The sequence below is a fragment of the Larus michahellis genome, chromosome 2 (assembly GCF_964199755.1).
Source record: "Larus michahellis chromosome 2, bLarMic1.1, whole genome shotgun sequence".
In the NCBI taxonomy this organism is placed as follows: Eukaryota; Metazoa; Chordata; class Aves; order Charadriiformes; family Laridae; genus Larus; species Larus michahellis.
The window spans coordinates 126832516-126851440 of record NC_133897.1 but is presented as its reverse complement, the minus strand read 5'-3'; the positions used below and the strand labels follow the sequence as shown (position 1 = coordinate 126851440).

The 18925-nt window shown below is 37.1% G+C and overlaps 1 protein-coding gene and 1 non-coding gene across 2 annotated transcripts in view; both read right to left on the bottom strand.

Moving 5' to 3' along the window:
* The window catches only part of LOC141738361 (lipoxygenase homology domain-containing protein 1-like), a 179590-nt gene that overhangs the window by 49873 nt on the left and 110792 nt on the right, over positions 1–18925 (bottom strand). The window contains exons 35-40 of the mRNA XM_074573557.1: positions 16537–16747; positions 7761–7912; positions 4956–5034; positions 3280–3411; positions 2610–2791; positions 1466–1552 (exon numbers count right to left, since the gene is read on the bottom strand). Coding sequence (XP_074429658.1) covers positions 1466–1552; positions 2610–2791; positions 3280–3411; positions 4956–5034; positions 7761–7912; positions 16537–16747 — 843 coding nt within the window. The remainder of the gene's footprint in view (positions 1–1465; positions 1553–2609; positions 2792–3279; positions 3412–4955; positions 5035–7760; positions 7913–16536; positions 16748–18925) is intronic.
* Positions 2950–3051, bottom strand: LOC141739930 (U6 spliceosomal RNA). Its single transcript, XR_012585845.1, has one exon. It is a non-coding gene; the product is annotated as a U6 spliceosomal RNA (small nuclear RNA).

Sequence of the window (18925 nt, the reverse complement as noted above, 5' to 3'; positions counted from 1 at the left end):
GTTTGACCATTGGTTCGTAGTGAGTTTACACATACTGACTGCCGCCTGAAGTCTTTCTATTTCTATACAGCATCTCTGTTTTTTACTGCACTGAAAGAGTCTTATTAAAGTGAAACCAACTTGACACATTTTAGGTTATGCTTCCGTGTATAAATAATGTATAAACAGACATAATAAATGAGTAACAGATGCTATAAGCATACTACTGGCACAAGCAATAGATGTTATCACGGCTTATGTTGTGGGCTGTAAGTGCACCAGTAGAAGAGACTACATAGGTCTATAGCAACCTATTGACTTCTTGTAGGTTGTAACAATTTATAGTAAATAAGCTTATTAGTAAATAAACCAATTATTAAATAACTTTTGAAGTATTTAGAAGTATGAACAAAAATCACTCAGCCATTTGCAAAGGCTTATCTTTGAAAAGAAAGCAAACTATTACATTTATGAATTTTCTGCCATATTTTGAGCCATCAGTTCTGGAGACTGAAATCTTATGTTACACAATCACAAAATGGATATGGAGAGGGTAGTGCTAACTTATTTTTTGGAATGCCTTGTGAAATGGCCTGGAGATGCATATTTAAAATGAGAAATTAGTTTTGCTTATCTATTCTTTCCATTCTGTAACCTAAACTGAGACAACAAAATTAGCTGACAACACATTTGGGGAGCAAATCCGAAGATAAACTCCTCCTCTATCCTCAGAAGAGCTCATAAATTCAGACTTAATGTTCCTTTAAGTACCATAAACCCATTCAAATTTTAGCCCAGAATGCAGCTGTCTCTAGTGTTTCCCAAGAGAACAGTTTCTGGACTGTATTCATTTAGGGACTCATCCTTTGATATTTTAAATCCATAGTAGGGTTAGTTTAAGTATTTCCCCAAGGCCCAAGTATTTTCAGGCCCAACACCTTTCTATTCAATCTTCCTGCCCACCCTGTGGAAAATCTGGTTGAATTATAAGATTGACAGCATTAAGTCATTTCTCCATTGCATTTTATGGGAGATCTTAAGTACATATTAAACTAGAATCAGATATTTAAGGCCCACCGATGACCGTGTTGTAACGAATGAATACTGAAGTATCAGCTTAATTGGTTTCCACAAGTAGGTTGTTCTGTGTCAAGAGACGGTCGGTATTTCCATGCAGGGATTAAGATATCCTAACATTAGCAGAAAACGCTGCCTTCCAGGTCGTGATGAGCTATGCAGAATGTATCTGCACATCAGTGAATACGTACAGCTATAGGCACTTCAGCAAGCGCAAACAAGGTAGATCTGCCCACAAAGAGATCTGGAAGCTGTAGGCAATCATCTGAAGGTACCAGGTAAATGAGCCAAAAGATACATGACCTTGCTAGTGTGGTGCAAAGCAAAGCTAACAATCTGTCTCCCAACAAAAAGATATTTACTGACATTATGAAGAATACAAGTTGATATGTAGTGTAGAATAGAATACCTTGTGAAGTTTAATTCCTCTTCCCAAGCACGGACCAGATAACACAAAGGAAACTTTCGTTATATCTCCAATATCACCAACAGTCAGCTGTTAGAAAAAAAAAGAAAAAAAAAATTAACTATATGTTGTATGCAGCAATTTGGATGACATACTTTAAGGGCAGGTGAAAAGATAAATAAAATAGTTAAAGATACTAGTCAAGGAAATTAATGTTAGGGCAAGGAAGTACCATTGAGATTCAGTGTTAATTTGTACTCACATTTGTATTATAATTTATATTTAGTTTTAACTGGGAGAATTGGCTGCAGAGCCTAGGCCAACATATGAAAAGCCAGAAAATGATTCTGTATTTCTGATCATATTTCATATCATATTTCTGATACAGAAATATGATTCTGTATTTCCAAGCCAAATTCATATTACTATTTTTTTCTCTTTACTTTCCTATTTACCTCCTCTCCATCACATCTTTATTCTCAAACTTGAACTGAAATGTTGAACTCAAGATGATTTTTAGCCCTGGCTATTGGTTGTGTTCTCAGTTATTTTAGCACTCAAAAGAAAGGATGGCTGGTTTCCATAATCATATCATACATTGCTGCTTGTGGCTTTTCATCTCACAGCAGTTAAGCAAGCGATGTTTATATTGCCTTTTTGCAAAAGATGGGTTATGACTTTTTTTCCGTGTTTGAGAATAAAAAACTTATGAAAGGGGTGACCCAGGTTCACACACTTGTCCAGAAGCTGCCGTTAACTTCATATGCAAACTACAGAATTGATATTTGCCCAGGACCAAGCTCATAGTAGAGAGACACAGATTAGTTGAGGTTTGAGAAGTAAAGCGTAGAGGAAGTATGGAATAGCTTCGTTATTTACTGCCTTACTGTTAAGACCTACTAGTCTTAATTCAAAGTTAATGAGGCTTTTCATGTCCAAGTTGTCATTTGCTCAAGAGAGCTTTCATAAGTGATATACATTAGCCCACATGTGAGAAGTTCTCCAAGTGCTGTTTATTTAAGACATGGAGGTATAAACATCAACTCTGAGAAAAAATAGTTCCACACAACTTCACATACATCAGCTACAACCCTTACTTTACTGAAATTATTTGGTAAGATTTGTGTGAAATAAAAAAGAAACCTACCAAAAATGGATTATTGTTCAGATTCTGAACTTTCTGTGCAGGGGATTTCCCTTTTCTTCCAAATACGACAACTTGAATGTTAGGAACATCTTCTGGTACTTGCATACAGTGCACCCACATTTGCCATCGTCCTCTGCTTTTAGTATCAAAATTTTTTGTGAGAAGAGATGTCACGGATGTTTCTGCATTGGAAACAAACATATATTCAGAGTCCATGTCTAAGGCAGCATAAGCCAAAAGATACAAAATTACGTTGGCTGGCAGTGCTGGACCTAGCACAGGCAAGTAAGGCAACAAAGCAGCAAAACCCCCATTACTCATTTAACCCTGTGGAGGTGTAGAAAACCAGGCCAGCAGCTTCATGAAGCCATGTCACACTTGTGCAGGGACCATGCTTATCTCCTCTGTACTGTTCCATTGACAGGATACATGCTGCCAGCACCGGGAGACTCTTTCAATATTGCCATTTCCATCTTCTGCATCCCAGGCATAATTTCTTGTTCCTTGTTTACAGAAGATACGATTCACCTTGGTTCAGGCTCCAGCCACTCCCCATTGGGGCACCAATGCTTGGTTCAGCTAACATTGTGAAGTAGCCTTGTGCTGGCTCTGTTCTGCTCTGCCATGCAATAGGATTCATGCAAATCAAGGGCATTTCTGCTGGTTTTACCTTTGAGTGGAATTGCCACTTCTACAAAATCTTTCTTGGAGTGTTTATTGATCCAGTCGTTGTGAACAAAAACATGTGCAGAAAAAGGGTAGAGGACTTCTTTTATAACAATTTTTTCCAAGAACCACTCATCTGATTGAAAATAAACAGAACATTCTTAATTTATACCTTTTAAGCAACAAAATGTTCTGCCCGTGCAGTCATAAGTTTCTATCTTTAGAAAATCAATAAAATGTTTTCTTTTGCAGGACTTCTTAGGCAAATGAGACTTCTGAAAATATACTGGCTGTGTGTGTATGTGTTTCTGTCTGTTCCTCTAGACTCCAAAATATTTGATATAGTGAAGAAATCTTAAATTTTCACAGACCTTGTGAAAATAAACTTAGGGATAGATTTAATGTAATGATCTATTAGTGCTCCAAAGGATGGAAAAAATTCTGTATGAGATCTCTAGACACAAGAAGTGCCCGATAGGAAATGATATTATAAACGTCCTATTTATAGGATTGAGACTTCTACCACATTAGCCATCAGAAAATCCACTCAACACAAAACTTAATTTCTGGTGAGGTTCTGTGCTATCTAATAAGGCACAAAGTTCAGCTGAAGGCTTTCTCTTGATTGAGGTCATTGTGATGATTCTCTGGAAACAAAGTGATTGAAGACTCAGACATTGGAGTCTTGGTAAGCTTGGTTATACTCCAAGTCTTGGTGAAGTTAATGAAAGTTTGATCATTCATTTCAACGTTACCATTTAGGAAATAAATGGGAAATCCTCAAATCAGTTTTTCTTTTCAAGTTTGAGTTTAACCTACAGGGTCATCTTATAGTCTTGTTTTTTGATAAGGATAAAAGAAAAAGAGACTCAGTTTATCATGCTCTGGAACAATCACATCTCCATTATCAACGTTATCTGCAGAAGTAAGATGTCTGTAGACTCTGCTCTGTTGCCTCTAAAAACTGCCAGGCCAAAATTGTAGCCAAAATAGAAGAAAATATCAATTCATGATGTTTCTTGCTGTTGCAATTTTCTTTAACTCCAACAGCTGCTGTTTGGAAAGAGGACAAGAAAAAAATGCTGCAGGAAGTGCAGCCTTTTCGCCTGCTACTCAACTGCACATATCCAGAGTCCCTTAAAAAAGAATATATTTCTAATGGGTTAGAAGAAAAAAAGCCAGAACAGCCTTTCTTCCATGTTCCACTTCCTAATCTGATGAACTGATTTTCTGTGCTTATCTTTACCTAGAAGAATTTAGTCCTGAAAAAAAAAATTGTCCATTGTCCAAAAATGGAAAGGAAGAAAAAATGTCAAAAATTGCAAAAGCATGATGTCATATTGCTTCCTGAAAACCAAAGCTTTTTGGACTGTAGTCACAAATACATAGTAGCTTTTATGGAGAAAGGTTTCACACATAATTTTACCATTTTACAGTGTCACTACATTTGCTGCGAATCCTTTGCACGTTTTAGTAAAACTAGGCCGAGTAGTTGACATGTATAGTCCAACCGAAATAATGAACAGCAGAAAATTGAGGCCAATTTTAAATTTTCTAGAACTTTTAAAAAACGCTTTTGATTTTTAATCTTAAAGTTAAGCTATTTCTGAAGTTCTAGGATTTACTAAATGTGATAATCTGTATTATTATTACTGTACTTGAACTGAAAAAATTGCTGACCTTTTTTTAGACTCTTAAATCCAACAAGAACTTGGTTCAACTTGCCAAGGTATACTGCTTTGATTTTGAACACATCCACCTGTAATACGAAAATATTTAAATAACATTTTAGTTAAACTTAATATGTATCTTCTTTTGAACATTTATCAGTTTAGCCTTGTGTGTCATTGCTTTGTATCTTAATGGAAGCAAATTGATCTTGTTCATGCTGTTCTGTTGTCTTTGAATTCATAATTAAACATTACATGCTATAACTGATATTTTCTGATCCAATGAATATTATGAATTATGATTTTCAAAATCTTGCTGTATTTGATATGAAGTAATTTTAGAAACATCAGACAAACACACTAGCAACAAAGTGCTTCCTTCCTTCACGGAATGAAATAGCCAAATCAGATCAACTACTACCTGTGTCAAAACTACTATCTGTTTCATCCAGAACCAATGAAAGTGATAAACAATAGGTGTCTAATAATTCTCAAAATATGAAGCAATTTCATTTTCACTAAAATTCACAGTTAATTTAGTGGAAATTAGGCAGGAAAATGGGAGTCAAGTGAATAGTATCTGGGAAGATTTCAACCACTTTGTTATTGGGAAAAGGATTTTTCATTGAAGCCATCTCTGTGATAGGTCAAATTCTCCACATACAACAGACTTGCATGATGAATAGACCTCATGTAATCTTCCCTTTTTTTGCTACTGTAAATCTTTGTACTATGTTCATCTCCTTGGCATATACATGTTTGTCGTCTTCTTGGTGCAGTCATCTTCGTTATCAATAGGAAAACTCACATAAGTATGCACACTGACACTGCGATTTGGAAACATACTATTCATGAATTGATTCGTCTACTCTTTTGGGAATCCAACTGCAGAATAAAATCTCCACAAGTAAACCTGTTTTATTTCTTGTGACTTCAGGAGCTAATTGGTTGTAGACAGAAGCAGTTGTCTTGGAAAGACTGGGTTGAAAATGCAATTTGAAGACAGAAGTTCAGGACCAGTTTGGGGGTTTGAAAACAAACAATAAAAAACTTGTATTGTTCCCACAGTTGCTGCCAAGTACAATGACTTACAGAAATTCATGCTACCTGTAAGAATGATATTTATCACAAGAGTCATATAGAAAAAAAGAACAAAGACTAAGAGCAGAGAATTAGGCATTTGAGAGCAAGTTGGAGCAAAGAGAACTGTGAGAGAATGAATACGCAAACAGTTGTAACCTGCAATCTTTTCTATAAAGAAGAAGATTAGGGGCCTATAGCCCAGGATATAGAAAAGCCCTTTAGAGTTTCAGATGAAGGATTTAGCCTCCCACACTAGCACATTCAAAAATTGACACGTAATCTGGATTATACAGAAAAACTTCTTGTGAATTTGCAGATGAGTTATATTTCCACTGGAATGAGTATTCACAGAAGTCAATTGTATTGTTTGCGTATTTTTCTCTACAAGTTTTATTCTTAAAATTTAACACATATTCTTACAAAATAAAGAATAAAAAAAAAGCTCAGGACAGTTCAGTTTTTTGAAAGAAAAGGTATCAGTCCCTCTCTCAATATGTACTGATACCTTATCCATTGTAGCAAGCAGTCTTGCTGTTCAGATTTCTCTATGGTATTATCTTTAAGATATATTATCTATAACTATTATCTGTATCACCAAAAAGATTAATCTGTAACGTTTCCTAAATTACTTCTTGAAGCCAGATGAGCACTACTATCCTGTCATTACTATTTTCAGTATTAGCTATCATTTTGATCAGTTCTTGACAAACGTGACATTGGGCATGCACATCCTCTTCCATGATGGAGAAAGAAAATACAGGAATACAAAGGACATAATGACTAAGAAAAATTTAGTTTGGTTTTCATGCAAAAACCAATGTGTCTTCTAGAATCTTTAGAAGTGAAAAGAAAAGCAGATCAAATAAACAGAGGCAAGTTTAAAGAATAAATGAAGCATAGTGCAAGCAGATTTCCCCAGATTTCTACATCAGAGAACAAACTAACCTGGGCTGGCTGGCAGCAATGAAATACTCCCTCCTGTCCTCCCCAAAAGATGTCTATGTACTTTGCGACGAATTTATGATTCTCTTAAAACATAAATAAAAAATCTTCCAAACCTAAACTCAGAGCAAACAGCAGGGTCTAGTAAAGTATCAGATAGACATTTCCTTTTGTTCTGAAATAGATATTTCCTTTTGATCTGAAATTTGTTTTAGTTACTTTGTTCTTATGCCAATAACTACTCCAGGAATTACTCTTCTAGGAAAAGCTCTTTAAGCCTCAAAAAGCAAGAATATGTTTACCATGTTTAAAAGCAATAAGTGGGTGGGAGAATTGGAAACATGAAGAAATAAAACTCTGCTTGTAACACTGACATTAGTGTTCAGGAAAGTTAACAAGAAAAGGTCATGGTCTGAAGTAGGTACAAAGGCAAGATATCCTACAGAGATGTTATCAGTTCTATCTACCAGGCGTATTTTAACAAAGAACTAATACCGCCCTGGCCTTAAAAGTCTGTAATATTAAAAAAGAACTTTTAGAGTATATTTAGTCCAACTCAACATTACTCCATCAATTTAACTGTTTCACTGTTGCACAATGTTGAGGATGTTTAAAAGCAGCATGTTACCTATGGAGACAATCACCTCTTAGTTACAAGAGAAAATTATGTCTATATGGAATATAAAACATTAGTATTTTTGATACTCTGTCTATGAAAGGTTTTACATAAACATAAGTTTTATCAAAAAGACACTCACAGATCCGGTTACATTTTTCCTCATTCTTTTACCTGTCCTCTAGCAAAAGTGATCAGGCTGTTTCTTGAGTTAAGCCATCGTTTTCCCGAGTCACTCTTTTCTCCTTGTATACAAAGATAGGCCTCACCAGTGGCATCTGCTTTCTTCAAGTCTCCCGTGTGCATATGGATTGCATATTCTACAACTTCAGAAAAAATACACATACAAAAACCAAAAGTCAGCAGGAGCAAATGATCCCTGTCTTCTTACCCAGCATCTGCATTATGCACCAAACCCTGGTAGAAAGCATTGCAAATTTTGTCTGAATCCCATACTGCGTCACAGAACAGGGAGCACAGGTCTCTTCAGCCCTGGTGACATACATAAGCAAAATACATTCCTGCTGCATCACTCCCTGTTTGGCAATCCAGAGAATACAGATTTGTTCCGCCCTAACACCAGTCTCAGAAAATCAGCACTACTGGCTGCTGTTTGGGGCACAACATCTCCTGTGTCCTGCCCCCTTCCCCTAAGGTAGGGAGTCCCTTTCTAAGAAATACTTCATGTTTACATGCTCTTCGGGAAGTCTAAGTTCTGCCCTCTAAGACTATTTACTCATATTTCTTTGTTCCTTCCTTCCCTCTGTGTGTATCATCTTCTCTTTGAAATGAAATGGGAGCTTACACTCATAAAGTGGCTTAGAAGAAAGCTGCGACCTGATTGTCTTAAGCTTTAAACTCATGCAATTATCTCCCCATGAAGGAACACATCAGGACTATCAAGCTTGCTCACTAGTCAGACCATAATGTTATTACAATGTTCGTGAAGTTAAAACACATTAATGTGAAACAGAACTAATGAATTAAAAATTCTTTCATCGGCTTTAATATATAAATAGAAAAAATCTTCATAATTTATATCGGTCTCCAAAGAACCTGCCATGTACTGTACAATAACCCACAAATACAGATCAGCCAAGTGAAATTTGAGTTTAAGGGAAAGCATTCCAGATTTTCTCAGCTGCGGTAATAGTATAGCGATTAGAAGAGACACCTGTGGCCACCATGTGGAGCTTCTGCTTCCTTGCTTCTTTCTGACACTTTATACAGAGGAGTGATGCAGGTGAGACCAGATTGCATTAATTCTGAGGAAACTTCATAGAAAACTCCTACATTCATTTTTAAATGACCTATTTTAGTCTATTTTAGTTTATAATGGAAACAAGGAAACACTTAAACAGAAGCAGGTCACAATCTCAGTATTCATGGTTATTTGCATCATTTTAGCAAGAAGCCAGGAAAAATAAGGTTTTCTGGGGGCTCGGTTTGTTTTTCCTTTAGTGTTGTAAGTCTGCTCTTACTCAGATTACAATAATAAATCTGTGCTCATTGGTATAATGCCGGTGCTGTCACTTCAGTAATCTAACTTCGGTGGCTATATTAGGAATATGATCTTTATGTAGTCAGCAGGAAAAGGCAAGTGCTGTAGAAAACACCCATGATGATTTCCCATATATTCTAGGGATAGATACTAAAAGTTAGGAGTCTAAACTTAGACGGTCTGCACGTTCCTCTGCTTCCAACCACAAGCATCATTACTTTGGCTTAAGAAAAGAAGCCATTATCCTGCAAGAGCACAGGTTTGTAAAACACACCTTTCTAATATTTTTCAGGAGGAGGAAACCATTTTATACACTGTAAAATGCAAAGTCACATTCCGGATTGAGTAATAAGCAATATGCACGCATACTAAGCATGTATTCAAGAATGCATCTGTCATCTCTTGAACTTTTTTTGTCACAAGCTTCAAGACCGACATTTTTTATTTTTTTTAAGGGCTGAGCACCCTTAAAATCCAACATTTGGCAAGTACTGAGCTATCTTTGACTACTCCAAACGATTCGACTCCAACTCCCACAGCCTTCATTGCTGCCACAGTAAAGCAGATATAGACAACATCTAGACTATGTGACAGCTACATGCTGGAGAAAATCTTCCAGCTTCACTCTGCCGCATGTTCCTACCTGGGACCTGGCTGGCTGTACAGCACCTGCTTTCCTGGGAAACACGTGTGTGTGAAGAAGGGAAATGGTGCTTTAGACAGACATGAAACCAAGGAGCAAATAAGAAGGACAATTAACAATACAAGCCAGAGAGCACTGAAATTCACATTATTCAAGTCTGAAATACGTATTTCAGTCTAAACTACATCACAGGATACACAAATATCTGAGTATAGATCTTGGAAACATCTGGTATTTTCAGCACGGTTTGCTTCTTGAATCAAGTTTATTCGAAGGTAGAAATGGCCCAATTTAGCCAAACTGTACATCCTTTAAAAAGATATAATTATGAGAAATTTCTGGTACGTTTGAGAATGATTGTTAGAACCCAGAAGCTAAGGCTGTCATTTATTTTCATGCGTAGGTGATAGGAAAACAGGCAGGGGAAAAAAAAGTGTTCTGAGGATATTTATTTTTAAGCTTTTCTTACAGCTCTTTTCACAAGTTGGTGCTATTCATATTGAGTGTTATAGCAAAAGGCCTGAATTCAAATATTGTGATATCTTATATAGCTATTTCTTTATATGTCTAAAATTAAAAGGTCACATCACTGGAACAAGGGTCCTAAAGGGTGGGTTTGCATACTGATTGAGAAAATTAATATCTAAAAGGATTCATTAAATAATAAAGGCTGTATCAGGCTGCTAATAAAAGTGTGCTCATTGCTATAAACTTCTGAAATGTCTTTGTTTCTCTTAATCTTTTACTACATGGGGGTGATATCTGAAAAAAACTGTTTTCTGAAAAGTAACTTTATTTCACTGCAACACTATTTTGCTTTGCTACAGGGACTTCCCCTGGGATTTTTTTTTTTTTAATCATGTAAACCAAGAGCTGAGAAAGTATTTGTAAATGACAGCATCGCTCATGTTTGACGATAAGAAGTAAATCGAGAGTTTTTCTAGAATGGGGCCCTAATGTATCTCATCTCTTTCTTCAAGGCGGTTAAATATGCGCTGCCTGGAGAAAGACAACATAACTGCATTAAAACCGGTGTAGTGACACAGACTTGCTCTTGCTGGAGATCCAGATAGTTGAAAGTAAATGAGCTGTCCAGGTGACTCTTTGGCGTTTAGCCAACGGCATTTTTGCTTTTAGAGGAGTTAGGATATGAAGGTAAGACTCTGTGTTATTCATCTAGAGTGTTGCCTTGCCCGTATAGCTCGTTCGTATAAGCAGATTTGTTGAAGTCAAAAGGCTACTTGCGTGAATAAAATCAGAAGAGTTTGGTCTGAAGATCTGATCACTTATGTAGGATGGATTAGAAATCACAGTGCTCACAATTATCTTTACTGCTTTTGTCCGGAATCATTTGTCTACTTAACCATGGGCTTGGCTTTACGCATACAAGTAATACTCAAAGGTGACAGACACTGAAAATTAGAAACATACCTAATGTTTGTTGAGTCAGTATTTTCAGGTGAATCTGCTGAATCTATTGATGCATAATCTAAAGCTCAGTGTAGTCACAGCAAAAGGACTTCCACTATTATAGGTGAAACAAAAACATACAAAGTAACCCCAGCGAAGGAAGGCATAACACAGGAGATGATGGGAAATGGGGTAAAAGTTCTTACGGTGAGTTTGGGACCATTATCACTCTCAGATAACAACATACCCCAACAAAAATCTACTGAAATAAGATGTTCAAGTCAACCTTGCTGTCCTTTTCTCTTCCCAATCCTATTTATAAAAGTTCTGTTTCAGATGTAAGCCAACATAGTGTGAAACTGAAAGTGATCACCTAGTGCCCATTAAAAAGGGGGGAAAAACATGAATTAAAGATAGGACAGAAGGTGTTGCTTTGAATTTGCCTTTTTTTGGTGGTTGTTGAATTTACTATGTACTATGTATTCCAATATCATTTATTGTTATAATTCAGTAATATTTGCCCACAGAACTCCCAATAGCCTTTCAAGGCTGAACAGTTCAAATGATACAATCACATCCTTTCTGAATATCAGAGGCTTCGCTTTATACCACTGTGAATTTAGCTTTGTAATGAAATGGGGCAATGCAGGTAATTTTTCCAATAGGGGGGCAAACAGTAAGAGAAGCTGATGGGGAGGAAATGATCTATCAAATGAACGCCTCTTCCTCCTGTTGGAGCTCTCAAGACTGTTTCTTTTACTGCTGTCCTCTGTAGATTGTCAAGTTCTCCATGGAAAAGTGGGAGGGATGAGAATGCAAATGGAGCAGTGTAGGGTGCTGTATTTCAGAGCTGTTGGATATAGCTGGCAGGGATTTTTTTTTCACAGGCTTCTGCAAAAATTCTACTCTACAAAATAGTAAAATAAATAGAAAAAGGAGATATGGGGAATGAGTTTTCCAGAGATTATTGTCACAATTCCCCATTGAATCAGTTTTGGTTTTAAATGAATGTTAGGCAACTAAGAATCAAAGATGAGAAGAGTAAGCAGGGATATTTTTTAAATGTTCATTTGGTTCTGTGGCAAAAAAAATGTGTAAAACTAAATTTGATGCCTAATTTATCACATAAGAAGTCTCAAAACATTAAAATCACCCTTTCTGTGAAATTAAAGGTTTGGGACAAGATCCTCAATTGATTCAGCCACACAGCTAATACGCTCAAGACAGTAGAGCAAATCATTTTATGCCTGTTGAATATCTGATCTTATTAATCTAGTCAGAAGTACAGGGTTCATCTAACCTACGCAACGGAGTGTAGTAGAAAGATGCCTGAGCGAGGAGGAATTTGAATCAGTAAATGCAGGCAGAACACCATGACTCGCTTCACCATCTCTAGGCCTGAGCCAGTCTGGTTCATGCTAGTTTGGTGCCATGCTTGAGCTAATAAGCCCAACGAGTCAAAAGACTCCATTAGCCCTCTGTGCTCGAACACATCATGGTACACTACTACATAATAACGATCTATTGTGATAAACAAAGCAGTGGAAATGTTATGCTTTATCTATTAATTACAAAAAACATGAAGTTGGGTGATTTTTAATAAATGTTTGTTAATACAGATGTCTCTTACCACAGATAGAGGTATCTTAAGTTTAAGCACTTAAACCCCTCAAATTCTTATGTTATCGGACTTTACTGGGGAAGCGAGGAGGAACAGGATGTCAGTAGACTCCAGACAAAAACCACTTCATTTGCATCACAGGAGCCTAATGTCAGCCAAAAGAGGCCAGTTCACAAATGGTCTTAAAAATCCTTTAGTAAAGAGAAGGTAACAATTTTCTTCAGTAGTTATTTTGAGAGCTACATGTTGCAAAGTTCTTACTCTAGCTTCAAATACCTCCTATTGCTGTATGACTCCTGGTGCACGCCTTCAACTGCAGTCACAAATAGTGGCATTGTAAAAATCATCAAGACATTATCTAGAAATCGTCAAAGAATATGCAGTCTAATAGCAAGCATTTCCAAAATGTTAATTGTTATTGTGTGCACTGACTTCACCCCAGTGTGTTAATATGCACATCAATCATAGCACCTTCATGGTTGGAAAGGACCTTTGAGATCATTGAGTCCAACCATAGACACACACACACAAATCAAACCAAAACAAAACAAAACCAAAAACCAACCAAACAACCTACAATCTCTGCCACTAGAGCATGCCCTGAAGTGCCACATCTAGACGTTTCTTTAATACCTCTAGGGATGGTGACTCAACCACCTCCCTGGCCAGGCTGTTCCAGTGCCTGACCACTCTTTCAGTAAAGTCATTCTTCCTAATATCTAACCTAAACCTCCCCTGCCGCAACTTCAGACCATTTCCTCTGGTCCTGTCATTATTCACCTGGGAGAAAAGGCCAACACCCACCTCTCTCCAACCTCCTTTCAGGTAGTTGTAGAGGGCAATGAGGTCTCCCCTCAGCCTCCTCTTCTCCAAGCTAAACATGCCCAGCTCCCTCAGCCTCTCCTCATATGACCTGCTCTCCAGACCCCTCACCAGCCTGGTAGCTCTCCTCTGGACACGCTCCAGCACTTCAACGTCCCTCTTGTACAGAGGGGCCCAGAACTGAACACAGCACTCGAGGTGAGGCCTCACCAGTGCCGAGTACAGAGGCACGATCGCTTCCCTGCTCCTGCTGGCCACCCTGTTCCTGATACAAGCCAGAATGCTGTTGGCCTTCTTGGCCACCTGGGCACACTGCTGGATCAATGTCTTGCATAGAATTACCACAGAAGTCATAAAAGAAATTAATCCATGTCTTTTAGTCCAAAGTCCAAAACGGTGCATGACAAATAATTTGGCCCATGATACAGGTAGACTACAATAATGTGCTCACAAACCCTAGGATGGACAGACTAAAAAAAAGAAATGAAAAAAAATTGCTTCTGTGATACTAGCTAGTATCCAGAATACAAATTCAGCTCTGAGATAATCCCACAGAACCTAACAAAATTATGCAACAGAATCATTTGACCTTGTATTTTTAACATCATTGTATCTGGTGTATCTGGGGAGTTACCTACGGTGTGGCCTTGGGCACTCACTTTTAAGAAAAAATATTCCTACAGGTAGAAGAAAAAGCAATTTCAGAGATTCACGTGTAAATTTTGTTTGTTTTTTTTTCCTTTTCATTTGATTACTTTTAATTATTAAGAATAATAATGATAGCTAATATGATAGGATTTACTGGGCAATGAAAAATCATACTCAACCCCCACCATATGAGGTGGGATATGCATGAGACATGGACAGAGGACACATTAGAGCTCAAGAAGAAATGAAAAAACATGAAACAAGTGTGTTTGTAGATGCAGGGAAAAATTGGGAGTGGCCACTGCTTTTAACAAAGGAATTGCAATTTTCCTGAAGACTGCAAATTAGCATAGACATGTATTTTTGCTTTGCTAAATCTCATGGAATCACTTAGTTTAGAATAGAAGTAATTATATCAGTATGCCCTTCCTTACAACCAGGCAATTGACAATTACTGATAAAGGTTACTATTTATTTGGATGCTTAGTTTTTAGCATTTACTTTACTTCCTTTAAAGCTATATACCTGTTGTTTTCTTGATCGATACAATTCAAAATTGTTCTTTTGTCATTATTCTATCAAGACATTCATTAAAGACATCTCCATAAATGGATGTCTCTCTCAGAAAATTAATGAGAGCAATCACATAAAAATGAATGTTTTTTTTCTCTAGTAATCAAACTGGAATACAAGTAAGAAGCTGACAGAAATTTTAGACTGAATTAGTATTGGGGCTACAAAGAATGAGACTGATATTAACACTTCCAGTTATAGATCACTGGACTCCACTAAATGGTTTGTAAGGAGTTTCCTAGGTTAGTGGATACTACCCATCTATGGAACAATTTTTGAGGGAGAGTACATGCACATCTTTTCCCAAGAAATTTTCTAAGAAAAAACACCTTAACTTCCTAATATACCGCAAAACTGAATTGCTTTACAAATCAGGATAATGCTGTCTGACAGTATCTCCATTTAGTTCTTAGGGGTGCATTCTAGAATTCTTTTTGTTCAAATTTCTGGAGTTTTTATATGTAGTTAAGCATTTAGAAATTTTGAATTCTGAAAATAATTACCAATACTTGCAATTTTTACCAGTCATTGATAAAGAAATTGGGGCAATAGAGCTTTTTAACAAGCTCCAGATTTACTATATTCAGCATTGTACATCTTGCATATATTACATCCAATATCCAATGTTATTTTGAATCTGACAGATCAAAACCCTAAAATAACAATTTTTTCATTAAATGAATACAGGGCTACTAATTGCTTAAAATTATGCAACCCCGCACAAAACCAGAGATTTAAAAGGTCTTCAGTGTTCTGTTTGTTCAAGTTTCAGCTTTAAATGGGATGAAAAATTTAGGAAAATCTCCTTAGAGAATAGCATGCAAAAGCTCACATGGAATATTTTATTCCTTTTCCTGGGCCGCTTCCATCTTTTTCTATTAGTTTCTGCTTAAGCAGAACACTCTTTGTACTATAGCCTCTAGCAATAAACCTCTTAACTGTCACTAAAAGCTTCAATATATGATCTTTACTATCCCCATCAATCCTCTTTTATTCTAATGAGCTGGATAGATGGGAAGCCTGTTCTTAAATAGCTAGTGATCAAGTTATCTGTATGGAATTGGTTGTTTCTCTCCATATTCCTGGGGGGTTGGGAGAAATCACTTCATTATCTCTCTGGCATCATACAATTCACACGTGTTACTAACAGCAGAGAAACATGCAACTTACTGTACATTTTTGTAGAATATTACTTGCTGTGCTATTTCTCCTCAGCATCAATAAATTACTAGCGCAATTGAAATTCTTGGATATCTCTTTGCTTGCTAATTGTAACACATTTTTAAAATTCTGTCTCTGTCTTGTAGGGGGTCTTTGCAATTCTTTCATTCTTAAAAAAATTACTATGTTTCTAGGTCACATACATTTCTTTATGAATCAAAGATTTAGGTAATATCACACAGTAGATGATATTTTGTATACATCTTCAGCTGACGTAGCATTAATTTAAAGAGATAATAAATAATCAAGTGCTAAAACTGGAACATCATCTAACATGAAAGAAGCCAAATCCTGTGTTTGGTGGTAGCAGTTACAGCATCTGTCATAATCCTGATAGCAATGATTTCTGTTTTTTCAGCTTTCTTTTGTGATAAATGCATGTGCAAAACCATCATATTCCTTAATATCAAATTCTTGCGGAATCCTCACACAGTATTTTAGACCCAGAAGAGATATACTGGTATTCCAGTGACAGATCCTGACCCCAATAACAAAAAAGGACTTAGCTTACCAGGCAAAGGCTCCTGATCTGCATAGAGAGCTGGCAGTTCCACACATTTGTCTTCATTAGGGTTGAACCAGCAGTCAAAAGCTAAATACATCTCTTCGTTTGTGCCTGTGTGCTTCATATGCAGTAAATCTAAGTGCCATGGCTGTTCTAGCTCACGATGTGGGCCAGTTACCTGAACTTTGTATATTGACCCAATATTTGCCAGTTCATCCTATGTGAGCAAATAGAGAAGATGAAATGGATCTCATTGTAATTGTGCCAGATCAAGTGTAGTTGACAGTTGTATGCAACAGTTGAACAAACTTCAGTAGTTAAAGAACGGGGGCAGATTTATAACTGCTAATATTTTTCCCCTTTCTAATCCATACAAAATTGATTTACTAACGTGAATGAGGAGATGGAATCCCTGAGTTTTGATATCAGGGAATGAGTGATGGCAGTCACTGCTGGAATTTGTACATGGAACAAGGCACAGTGTTCATACATACCACACTGATTCAGTAGACTATTTGCAGGCACAGAAGCTTTAGTCAATTCTAAAAATTTTGAACACTATTAGAAATATTTCTTGTCACTTGTGGTATAAAAATGGTGCAATTAACTATAAATTTGGAGGAGAATTAATTCAATTTTGAGGAAACATCCAAGAGATCCTCCATCTTCACCCTAAATCATGTTTTCATATAGAAGCTGTCCATTAGAATTTTCCTTTTCTTAGATTCATTCTTGAGAAAAAATCCCCTAGATATACTGGGGATAGTACAACATCTCTATGGCCATCACCTGAGTAAGTTAAAGTAGAGGAGGCCTTAGATAACTGTAATATTTTTTTTAAACCAATTGTTTTTCCCTGTAAGGGAAAAAGAAGGGAAAAACAGAAGCTGTCTTTTCCTCTTTCTGTTCTCTACTTCTCATATTCTTTCCCCTTCCGCTTTCATTTCAAATACTGGCCAACTGGAAGTGCATGTGACCTGACTTCAGCCTTTCCTCTGAGAAGACACTTCCAGTTTCATACTATTTCTTTGTATTTACCAGAGGCTATTGGAAATAACTTGGATCATGTTTATGGCCTAGGCTCGTCAGCTTAGTTCCTCTTTCATCAAAGAAAAAAGGAACACCAAAACCCAGCCAATTATTTCTTTAGCTCAAACATTAAGTTCAATTTATGTGACTAGTAGAAAGAAGAACCAGGAAACAGATTCTTCACTCACAATTCCAAGACTGCTTTCTGATGAACCCCAAATGAAAAGTCACATATTTTCACATGCTCTTTGAGCTTTTTGACAGGGCTCTCTTCATGCGCTTTTTTTTTTCCTGATTTTTGTCTTGCTACCTGCTTCTACAGTTCCAGCAGTCAATCCTGAAGAAACACCTTTCACGATGTGGCTTCATGGACATAATTCTCTGATAGAAAGCTGGTTTGTGATGTTCCCACTTCCCTGTCTGCCCACTTGCCTCAGTCCTGCCTTACATTTTGTTTCTGCAGCCGCAGGATGAACCAATCAAGGTTAAAACAAAGGCTGAGGAACCAATCAAAGTTAAAACTTCCAGTTTTCTCACAGGCATTAGCCACTTCCTCAAAACCCACAATGGACAACAGAAGGATGGAACAAGCATTACAACAACGGGACAAGTAGTAGTCACACTTCCCCTAAATATTGTCCTAGCTTCCAGCACTTTGTGGCTCAGGGATCTCCTGAGCCAGAGGATGTGTCTGCAGTGTTTACCTTCAGGTCAGTTCCAAATGCTACTGAACTGGTCTTTCATGGAGAGCAAAACCAGAAAAGTGTAAGAGTAACACAGCACTGGCACTGGGAAGGAATTATAGCTACAAGAGGGAAGTAAGAGCATTGGGAAAAGAAGCAGGCTACAATTCAATGGAAGTGGACCTCAGACGCTTGTTAATATTTCAGTTAATGGGTAATAGGATGAAGTGAAGACAAATGGTGGAAGGGCAGAAGAACTGCATAGAGGAGAAAACTTGTGGGTAAAAAGGAGCTGATCAAGAGGAAAAAAAATGATAATGACAGGCAAAAAAAAAAAAAAGAGAGAAACTATGCAAAAAAAGGCAGTTAGCCCAAGGAAATGTGGTGGCAGGTATGAGAGACATGAACTTTAAGTTTCATCTCATTTATGATTCTTCCTTCTCCACCATCATCCCCAAAAGCTCTATAGTATCCCATGGCATATTGCACGTTTACAAATTACTTACTTTTGTAAGATCAATCAAACCTGTAAATCAGTACCTGCAGTGTGGTATATACTGTGATATGCACCAAGGGACCAATTCGCTCACTTAAGCATTCTCAGTACGAGACATTGGGAGAACCTGCTCGTTTGAAAAGCATTGTTCGAGTGACAGTGTTACTCCCTAGAAACAAAAATGATG